The sequence below is a fragment of the Cyrtonyx montezumae genome, unplaced genomic scaffold (assembly GCF_038088225.1).
Source record: "Cyrtonyx montezumae isolate F1298 unplaced genomic scaffold, pur_monq_1.0 scaffold_20, whole genome shotgun sequence".
Lineage (NCBI taxonomy): Eukaryota > Metazoa > Chordata > Aves > Galliformes > Odontophoridae > Cyrtonyx > Cyrtonyx montezumae.
Genome location: NW_027071937.1, coordinates 4,798,957 through 4,809,593, shown reverse-complemented (window position 1 = coordinate 4,809,593; position 10,637 = coordinate 4,798,957). Strand labels below are relative to the sequence as shown.

Below are 10,637 nucleotides of genomic sequence, written 5' to 3'. Positions count from 1 at the left end.
CTCGCCGCCGCAGCCTGCAGCCGGGGCTGCGGGAAGCGCCCCGATTGGTTCGCCGGAAGGATGATTGCTACTCTGATTGGCTAGAAGTGCGGAGGGGCGGGGCTTCAGCCCTCGTTCAGGGTAGGCTGCGGCGCGGGGGAAGGAGACGCTGCCCTTCCGCGGCCATGGCGCGCGGTGCGGGGAGCGGGGCCGTGCATCCACGCGTCGCGGTGAGTGGGGAAGGCTGCGCGCACTCGTGGGGCTGGGTGGCCGCACCACTTCGATGTGGGGACCGGGGACGGGAGCCTTACCGAGTAGAAGTGGTCGGGGGGGGGGGGGTGCAGGGACCCTAGGGATGCTCGCGGGGTGGGCCGCTTAGGGGTCTGAGCTGCAGGAGGGCACTGGGCCCCTGTGGGGGTAAAGGACCTGAGGGATGCCAGGGTCCTGAGCGCCCAGACAGGTACAAGAGACGTAAGGGGGTGCTCGGGGTTACGTGAGCGTGGGGGTTACAGAGGTTGCTCCAAGGATGCAGACAGCCCAGGGAGCTCTGCCTGCAGGGCCCCAGCTTGCTGCAGTGCTGGTGTGGGGCATCCCGTTGGGAGCAACCGGCCTGGGATGCCCAGGGGAGCAGAGCACTGCTTGTGGTTTAAATCTCTCTGTGTTCTGGTGTGGCCAGCGTTGCTTTGTCCTGAAGGACAAGGATGAGCAAGGCTGCGTTGCAGTGCTCAGTGTGGAGGGTTTTCTTTGTCGTCGTGCTGTGTGTCCCCACTGCCAGTCAGGTGTAGTAACCTGCAGGATGAACGATGTCCCCCAAATTCCTTGTGCTTTGCTTATCTTTGCTGTGCTCTAGCCAAAATGTTACGCTTAACCTTGTTCTGCAAGCTCCTGGCACTGTGGTCCCTTGAGACTGTTGCCAAATGTGGCTCTTTAATGGGGTTGTGCCAGCCCTGGAGGCCGTGAGGTGCAAGGTTGCTGTGAGCAGTGTGGTCAGGTAGATGCAGGGTTATCACGTGGCTTTAAAACATGGGATGAGTTTCACTTGTCGGTGTGGGGAGGCACCAGAGTGTGGCTGCACATGGGTGAGGGCAGTGCTTCCGAGTGTGTTAATGTGAAGGCTGGTCTGGCAGGGAGAGGAGGGCTAGAGTGTTTATCACTTCGTGGTGTTTAAAAGATAGTTCTCTAGTTAGAATACTTCTTTTGTAGCTATGTCCTTGACACGAAGCAGGTCCCTGCTTCCTAGCTTCCAGCACAGCCAGGAAAGCTCTGCTAAACTCAGGTTGCTTTGAAACCTCTTGGGAGAAACTGCCTTTGCTTATGGCCCTTTACAGTGATAGAAAATCAAGGATGAGCAGAGTTTTGCTGACTAAGGTGCATACTTTGTGATTATTTTGTACAATTATGTTACTTATTCGGGTTTTTTTAACATGGGGTCTGCAAAAAGTTTTATCCAACCCTGTGCTGCCCATGGTGGAGCATGTGGAAATCTCTGGTGCAGCTGCAGCTTTTGACTGCAAGGACACTGCTGACACTACAGAGCAGTTTGTGAACCTTACCCCATACTTGGTATGAGAAGCAACGTTGCTGTTATGGATGAGGAGATGCTTTAAAGCACCTGTTTGGCTCTAGCAGCATTGCTGCTCCGAGTGAGCTGGTGTGCTGTTTGTCAAGCACAAGCTGTGTGTTCCCTTCACTCACCTGATTTTTCCCTCTTCCTTCAGGAGGATTGCTGGATGAAGGCTGGCTCCAGGACACTGAGTTCAGCATCAGATGAAAGCTGGACTTCCTTGTGAGTGGCTCACGCAGCATCTGAAAGTGCCCTTCCCCTTCGTGACTCCTGGAGGTGCTGAGGTCATCCTTCAGCCATGGCATTCAGACGGACCGAGGGCATGTCCATCATCCAGGCCTTGGCAATGACTGTGGCAGAGATCCCCGTGTTTGTGTACACAACGTTTGGGCAGGTACAACAAGAGAAAAGTCTTTTCCAGCTGGTTCCTCAGGCTTTGGCTTTGGTGATTGTCTGCCAAGAAAGAAGGATCTGTGTTAGCTGAGAGGAATGATGGTGGGAGAACCTGACTGTTTGTTTGGTTTGCACAGAGCCCAGGGTAGTGGGGATGGATTTGGAGTCCATATTGATGCTACACAGTTTCCCTCCTGCTGAGCATCAGCTGTGTAGCAGATAATGGGAGGAATCCTGTGGGTGGGAGGGGAAGTGCCAAGATACATTTCAGGTATCTTATCTTTACAACTGTCATTAAAACACACACATATATATTTATAGATATATAAAGGGTGGTAGACTTTGGTTTTTCATTGTTGCTCTTTCGTATCTTTTGTGTTTAAAGTCTGTCTTCTCTCAGCTGCGGCTCTCTCCAGGCCTACGTAAGGTGCTGTTTGCTACAGCTCTTGGGACAGTTGCATTGGCTCTTGCAGCTCATCAGCTGAAGCGTCGTCGTCGCCGAAAGAAGCAGATTGCTCCAGAGAAGTGTGGCTTTAAGCCTGGAGGTGTCACAGTGCCCATCCTGCCAACCAGAAGGGTCTCTTCTGTGAAGAAAGGTTGGCCTTGCAATAATGGGGAGTCCCCAAAACCATGTAGTGAGGGAGTGAAGATAATATTGCTGAAATAGTGTTAAAAGAAAGGGAGTGTATGAGCAGCAGTGGGACCGTGGGATATCCCTGTCAAGTGGGCAGAGTGAAAAGTGATTTCTGTCTATTACGTTGATGCAGAATGGAATTAAACACCTGAAGCACCGTGCTATCATCATGGGGTTAGTGCAGGAAAAGAGAGATGCTGAGCTCAAAACCCGTGTGACTGTGTGGGGGAGGAAAAGTGACACTGAGGTTTTGACCAAGGCATGCAGTTCCCATCCCCCTGCCCACACAAAGTCTATGGAATTGTGTTGCCACGGCTCCCTGACAGTAACGGCCTGGGGCACACCATGACCTGGCTGCATATTGATTTTGGTGATGCCAGTGTGACACCCACCCTGTGTGTGCTGTGTGCAGCTGCATCTGCCTGGTGCAGCCTGGAGGGGGTGGTGGCCTAAATGTGGGTCAGGAGTGTCCGTCTCATGCTGCTGAACCTCCCAAACCGTGGGCAGCTTCTTCACCCACCTGTATTGATTTTTCAGGATAAGGCTGACCCAGCTCCCTATTAGACACTGTAGGGTGAAAAAATAAACAGCAAAGAATCCCCATTGAAGCATGGCAAATAACTTCAGGTGCTGCTGGCTGCTGTATCTGTGCTTGGCCCAGCCTAAAGGAAGATGGAGGAGTTTCTCCTTGATGCTTTCCATTTGTGCTCACCTCTTGCCATCAAAGGCAGTGCATGTTCATTCCTCAGCCTCAGGTCCCCTTGATACCAGCTTGGGAGCAAAATAGAGCATAAAGGAGATCTGACTCACTTCCAGGTATTGGATGCTGCATTGCCTGTCTGCAGTCACACTTGACAAGGTGATGTTCCCCTCCTTAAACCGCAGCTGCAGTGAATCTCTTTTGCCTTGTACCAGGTTTTCCTGTGACTGCTGTAGTTTCTTACATGGACTGCATGTTCTGTAGCTTACAGGGTTCTCATACCCAACAGCATTTGCTGTAACAGGATAGTCTATCTCCATCCTCTGCATGCTCAGGCCAACCAGGTCTAAAATCCTGTTTTTGTGTGACCTCAACTTCAGGGTACTCCAGCAAGAGAGTCCAGAGTCCCAGCAGCAAGAGCAATGACACGCTCAGTGGGATCTCCTCCATCGAGCCCAGCAAACATTCCAGTTCCTCCCACAGCCTTGCCTCGGTAAGAACTTTCTCAGAAGAGCTGAGAGAAGCAGAGATGGGAGATTAGTGCATCTCCATATTACAAGATCACCAAATCCATGGGCTTGTGCTGGCTGGTGGATAATGCCAAGATTCTTGGAGTAGTGGAGGTTACAGTGTAATTGGAGGGCAGGCTTGGTGTAATTTAACGGTGATGGTCTGGAGCTGGCTGGGGCAGGCATTACTCTGGCATCAGAGCAGTGTTTTCCTGTGGCTAAGAGCCTCAGGGTCTCTCCCATGGCTTTAGTCAGCAGGAGGCTGGGAGAGGGACTTGTGTGTGGGATGTGGCCATGATTCCTTGGGGCTCTCTGTGCCCCTCTATAGGAGCAGGGGTGAGTTGTAGCTGGGTCTTGCAGTGGTGGGAAGCTTGTTTCCTTCTGTAGTGGGGCCTTAGGTGGACCAGCAGCCCTCGTGTCATCGCAACCCTTCTGCCTCTGTGCAGGCTGCACAACGTTTGGTTTTGGAAGTTAATGTGGTTTAAAAAAAAACCAGATGTGTCCATTAATGAAACAGTGCAGGCTGGGACACAGCCTGCTAGTTCTATGTCCTTCAAAGCAGAAGCTGTCACTGCTTATATCCACCTCTTGTGAGACCAAAGGCAGAAACACTGGGAAACGTTTGTGGCTTCAGGGCCTGTTTTATATCCCCACTGCTCAAAGCCTCTTGGAGCAACAGGAGGCACAAGTGATCAGCAGCTTCCAACACTGTGATGTGCCACAAAACCTTCTTGGCATCAGCTGCGGGAGCACTTGTGCTTGGTGTTTCATTAGCAATGATGGGAAAGGAAGGGGAAAAATCGTCTATCCACAGTGTGCAGGTATTGCATTATCTTTAGCTTTGCTCTGACACTTGAAGCAGAAAGCTGACAAAAAGTTGTGCAGACCAAAGAGTGTCTCCAGCAGGCGGCAGTGCTGCCACGGGTGCTGGTGTGCAGTCTGTCTCAGTTTTCCTCTGTGTCTGTGCAGACCACGCTGTGTCCAGCCCTGGCCTCCTCCCCCTTCATGAACTCGCATCCATTTAACTCCCCTGTGGCTTCTCGCTTGCCACAGATGCTCTCCAGATTTGTATTGCTGAAGGCTGTTTCTTTTGACATAAAATTATTTAAATTCTTTTTTCCACTTGAGTAACAATATCCACACAAAGATATCTGTTCCAATACCCCTTCACTGTGTGGGAGCTGAGCTTCTGTGATAGGGCCTCATTGCTTTTATTTTACATGATGGGAGGACAGTTCATCCTTCACACAGCTGCAGGTTCTGCCTGCTGTCTTGTCTGCTTTCCTGTCACTTATTTACTAAGTCAGTAGCAGTGAATTGCTCTTTGCAGACTTGGATCTCAAAGTGATTTATTACCACTCCACAGAGATGAATCAATGAGGGCATGGCAAGAGCTATCTATCAGCCATTTATTGTAGCTTCTCCTCTAGCATCAGGCTCACATTGGGCATTTTATGTAAGTCATCTGAAAAAAAACCCTATGAAAACACTGGTCACTGACTTTATCTGAATCCAGCACTTTGTTCTGTCAGACTTCAGAAGGTGCTTGTGCACCGGGGTGAAACTTGAGCAAGCTGACAATTTGCATTGCAGATCTTAGTGCTCAGTCCTCCCATGGCAAGGTTTAGTTACAAAGAAAGAGCTGGAATTTCCCTTGGCCAAATCCCCTGGTTGGTTTTTTTTTGCTGATAATCTGCTGCTTTTTTTTTTTTTTTGATTGTGGGTTACTTCTCTGTTCTGTTTCCTAATGAAGCTTGGCTGTAAATTGGTGGGGGAGGTATTTTCTATATGAATTTAAGTGCTTTCAAAGATACTGCTGTGGTGCCAGGTGGTGAAGGGCAGGACTTCTTGTCTCCCCTCTTAACAGCTCTTGGCAGTTGGCAGCATGGTGTGAACCTACATGGGAAGGGGCTGGTAACTGTTCACCCCTTCCAAGGCAAGTGGGTCTTAATGCTGACCCCCTCTGGAGATATTTCAAAAGGTATTTGCTTCTCTCTGCTCCAGTTCTGCTGCAGGGAGCCTGCTTTGGCAGGGGGGTTGGACTTGGTGATCTCTAGAGGTCCCTTCTGACCCCTGCAATTCTAATTCCTGCAGATGGTAGCTGTGAACTCTTCTAGTCCAACACCAGCATCAGCAGGGATGTGGGAGGCCCAGGCAATGGGAGATGGTGGAGCCATCGGTGATTCCAGCGCAGAGAGCCTCTATGTTCAAGGTAAACAAATGCAGGAGTTAACATCACCCTGTGGGGGTTGTTTATCATGGGAAGAGCAAAAATAGGGTGTGAAGTGGCATAGTGCATCAGGAGCTCTGTGTGCATGCACCTTTGTGCTCTAACAGCAGGCTTTCTTCTGTCCTTGACTCAAACTCAGTGACCTGTCGGTTCCAAGACCTCAGAGCTTTCTTTGCTTGTGCTGCCAGGCATGGAGCTGTTTGAGGAGGCCCTGCAGAAGTGGGAACAGGCACTGACCATCAGGCAGCGGGACAGTGCAAGTTCCAGCACTCCTGTGCCCTGGGACAGCAAGAAACACCAAGAGAACTTGTCTGAGGATGAGGTAGGTCTCCACTTTTCCCTTGTGTTTGACAGCTGGGAAACATGCCAAAAGGCCAAACAGAGTGCTAGTAGTAGTAACTAATAGGGTAGAAGAAGAGCAAATTGAGGGCAGAGCTGAGCCAGACTGTTTAAGAGCTGTCTACATCTGTGGCTTCCTTATGCAGTGTGAGTGGGCGATTTCTTTTTATTATTTTTTCTTTCTAATAAGTCTCTCCCCCTCATTCCTCAGCTTTTCTGCCCACCTTCCAGGTCATGTCAGTCACTGTCATGCAAGTGCTCAAGCAGCAGAGACTGCAGTAGGAAAAGGCTGTAACAAATGCAGCTACTGAGAGGAAGAAAGCTTTTTGCCTGGCAGTGTTGTGTTTGTAACTCTTTAACACACTGAAAGTGGAGATCTTGCTGGTCACTCTCACTTCCTAGGGAGGTGAGTGGAGAAGCAGGATGCAGCTGCCTGTATGTATTAATGACTAAAGCAAAGTAGGTGCTAAGAATGTCTGTTCATGGAACAAGTGGAGCGGGGAGATGTGTAACTTGTTCCACCTACAGAACAAGTATTTTAGGACAACATCTTGTCTTGGACCTGACGACTGTGTTGGGCAGACCTCTGAAAAAAGAGGAGATCCAAACTAGGAAGGCTCCATGATGAGGGACTACAAAACTAAGCAGAGTGACTGTAACTCAGGGTTATGAAGGGAGCTGAACTCCAAACTCTCCAGGAGTTCTCAATGGCAAGAAGTGTTTCAGGGCTCTCATAAATCGGGCCTAATGTGGATGTGTATTGGATGTTTGCCTTCTGTAGTGAGTGTTTGCACAGGTCAAATCTGGTTTCTTGCTGTCACTTTTTGAAGTGTCCTATAGAATCATAGAATGGCTTGGGTTTGAAGGGGCCCCAGGGATCACCAGGTTGCACCCTGAAGCCACAGGCAGGGCCACCAACCTCCATAGTGTTTCTGCAAACAAATTCAAGGGTTAATTTATTATCAAAATTGATCCTGTGCTTCTTGTTAATGCTTCGTTTACTGGGTGACATGCTCATGCAGACACAGAGCATGAAGGAAAGATGCTGTGTCTTATTTTTCTTTTTTCCTTTATTTCTTCTTGTGCTTACAGCAAGCTTTGCTTGTGCCCAGCACCCTAATCCAAGAGCTGTTCACTATTATCCTGTTCTGGATACGCTTTTGTATTCAATGCAGGTTCTCTGAAATATGACTTAAAGCTAATTTTGAGAGGGGGTCACGAGTCAGGAGAGTTAAGTGATCTGTAACTTGTAAAAATACCTGCTTCTCTGGTTAGCAGACTAAAGTTTTCTTTTTTTAACAAGAAGTCAAAATTGTGAAGATGAAAATGTCAGAGGATTTGAATAGGCTGTATAGAAGCATTCCTCCCCTTAAAATATTAGCTGTATTGCAGGATTGAGTTCTCTCTCTTTCTCTCCCTTTCTTTCTCTCACACATAATTTAATCTGTAAATCCTATGGCATTTATGTCCAAGGAGGAGTCCCAGAAAAGAGAGTTTGCTGAGAAGTTGGAGTCCCTCTTGCACCGAGCCTACCACCTCCAGGAAGAATTTGGGTCCTCACTTCCATCGGATAGCATGCTGCTGGATCTGGGTGAGATGGGTCTGAAATATGTTAGATAAACAGTTTTTCTGTTTGCTGTTCTATGAGCAAAGCAATGGAGTGTTGGCTCATATGAGGGTGGGACAGCACAGTGACTCTAGACTACTATTCCTCCTATAAACTCCAACATGTGCAGCTTCTTTGTCTCCTCCAGAGAAGACTCTAATGCTTCCATTGACGGATGGGTCATTACGGCTTCGGACCGATGATGAGGACAGCTCAGTTTCTGAGGACTCCTTCTTCTCTGCAGCAGAGGTAACTTAAGTTCCTACTGTGTGTAGAGGACCAGCTGCTTGGGGGAAGCCACAAAGACAGCGGAGCCAATCACATCTTAATAGAGGAAGATAATAAAATATGAAGCAACAGCCCCAGACTGGATAGATGTTAGGAAAAGCTTTTTCATTAGGGCGATGGTGCAGCCCTCCCAAGGAAGGTCAGGAAATCTCATTATGTGGAGGCTTTCAAGGCTTGCCCAGGGTAAACCATAACTGACCTGATCAAGTGTGGGTAACCATTCTGCTTCAAGTGGGAAGCTGGAGGTCCTTTTCAATTTGCAGGTCATCTTCCAACCTACCGTAGAAAACATGCTATAAAACATATAGGAAAATGCTGTATATCTAATGTAATGTGGCTTGCGTGTGTATTTTTAGGGAATATTGAGCTGTGACAGAACTGAGACAGCTCTGCAACTGGCAGGGAAGGAAATAATCTTGCATGAGATAATTGTGACTGACTAAAGTTTGCCAGTTAAAGAAGGAACGTCTTGCTTGTATGCAGTCCCTAAGTATTTACAAATATTTAATGAGATCGTTTGTTTTTTCCTGTGCTTCTTGCCACCTTTACAGCTCTTTGACTCTCTTCACTTTGAGGACATACCGTTCCATCTGTCAAAGCCAGTAGCAGCATATGAAGAAGCCCTGCAGTTAGTGAAAGAAGGGAAGGTTGCATGCCGGACGTTGAGGTGAAGTGCCATCTGGAGTTGTGGATGCTTGTGTCAGGGCTCCTGTGAGCAATGCGAACACAAATTTACCTTTGAACAGCTCTATAAAAAACAATAACCCTTTGGGGCAGGAAACTCATAGCATCTTTGTTGCTTGTTTGGATTTCTCAAGAAACTCTCTTTAGATTTTATGTGCATGGTAAGAAAGGCTGTTATCCCAGGACATTAATAAGAATAACTGTTCTGTGTGGCTGGCTTGCACAGTTCTGTGACAGTCCTTAAAGAGGTGCTGTGGTCCTCCAGAGTATAGTTGATAGGGTCACAGAAAAACCCTTTTTAGGAGAACTGAAATTTATGTAGTCATTGCTTTTTCCCTCTAGGACAGAGCTCCTTGGCTGCTACAGTGACCAGGATTTCCTTGCAAAGCTCCATTGTGTCAGGCAGGCCTTCAAGGTGAGAATGGTTCAGTAAAGGATGTGAGGCTGGCTGTCCTTGTGGTTCATGCATTCCCACAGCACGTTGCTTTCAGCAACATATTCTTCTCCTACACTCATGTAGACTGAAGTCTTTTCCCTCTGCTGCATTTAAAAACAGAAACAGTCCAGGCTTCTGTTACTCAACTTCGTAATCATCATCAGTTTTATTTGGAGAGGAATAAGTATCCCCTGGTCCCCTTTCCCAGCTTGAGTGGTGGTTTCCTGGCCTGATCCAGTGTTGGGATGTGAAAGCCTGGGAGTTGCACAGCTGGCCAGAAGCTGTCACTCTCCATTCATGGAGACTTCTGTTCCCTTTCAGGAGCTGCTGGAGGATGAAAGCAATCAACTGTTTTTTGGAGAGGTTGGGAAGCAAATGGTGATAGGACTGATGACAAAAGCTGAGAAGGTGAGAAGCTTGAAAGTGGTTTAATTCTGTAGTGGGCTCAGGGACACTTGTCCCTAGACAAATTATGGACCATGAAAGGAGAAAACTTAATCTGTTTGTAGGTGACCACTGTGAAAAATAAAATACCAATGTTTTTATTCTTGTTCACGCAAATTCTTTTGAAAGAAGCTCTTTGCAACTCCTGTCCACAGTTTGACACTGTGCCTCATTATAGAGAGAGTGGAAGGTACAGAGTGCAAGTACAGGAAAGGGAAATAATAATGAAACCTTTACATCGACCACATCATCTCCCAGACAAAGAGACATTTGCATGGTGTTAGTCTTACTGGACTTGGTTTGTGTATAAGTGTCTCTGACCACTTCCTTGAAGACAGCTGAGTAAAGTATGTGCTTTAAGTCACAGATGAGACTCCTATGGAAAAAAAAAATCTGTACAAAGTGTGTTTTGGCTGAAAAATTCAGTTAGTGACACATGTTGATGTTTGTTAGCTCAAAATAGAGAAGTAAGCCTTTGGTATTATGTGTCCGCAACTGCTGCACCTTCTGAAGTGTTTTTTCTCTGCTCTTGCAGAATCCCAAAGCTTTTCTGGAAAGCTATGAGGAGATGCTTCATTATGCACTGAAGCCAGAGACCTGGCCAACCACACAGCAGGAGCTGGAGGGAAGAGGGGTTGGTAAAGACATTCTCTCTAGAAGTTGGAGAGGAGCTGGAGAGTAATGGACGTGTACAAACAGCCCAGGAGTGAATGAATGGCTGCTGAAACATGATTATTTTGCAATTGTTTGTTGTGGGGGAGGGCAGGGGGAAAACTGGCTGGCTGGGTGTTTAAGCTTCATAGTAAATCTTGCTTTCAGCGATGTCAGCAC

General features: G+C 47.9%; 1 protein-coding gene across 2 annotated transcripts in view; it reads left to right on the top strand.

The window, feature by feature from the left end:
• The window catches only part of MIGA2 (mitoguardin 2), a 38,925-nt gene that overhangs the window by 25,472 nt on the left and 2,816 nt on the right, over positions 1-10,637 (top strand). Inside the window, exons 1-12 of one of the 2 annotated variants that reach the window (XM_065737528.1) lie at positions 147-209; positions 1,698-1,937; positions 2,322-2,532; positions 3,651-3,763; positions 5,874-5,991; positions 6,198-6,331; positions 7,822-7,939; positions 8,103-8,203; positions 8,794-8,909; positions 9,269-9,341; positions 9,684-9,770; positions 10,342-10,440. In XM_065737528.1, coding sequence (XP_065593600.1) covers positions 1,842-1,937; positions 2,322-2,532; positions 3,651-3,763; positions 5,874-5,991; positions 6,198-6,331; positions 7,822-7,939; positions 8,103-8,203; positions 8,794-8,909; positions 9,269-9,341; positions 9,684-9,770; positions 10,342-10,440 — 1,266 coding nt within the window. In that variant the 5' untranslated portion in view covers positions 147-209; positions 1,698-1,841. Of the gene's footprint in view, positions 1-146; positions 210-1,697; positions 1,938-2,321; positions 2,533-3,650; positions 3,764-5,873; positions 5,992-6,197; positions 6,332-7,821; positions 7,940-8,102; positions 8,204-8,793; positions 8,910-9,268; positions 9,342-9,683; positions 9,771-10,341; positions 10,441-10,637 lie in introns of those variants that run through there. The other variant, XM_065737527.1, reaches the window with a different exon arrangement.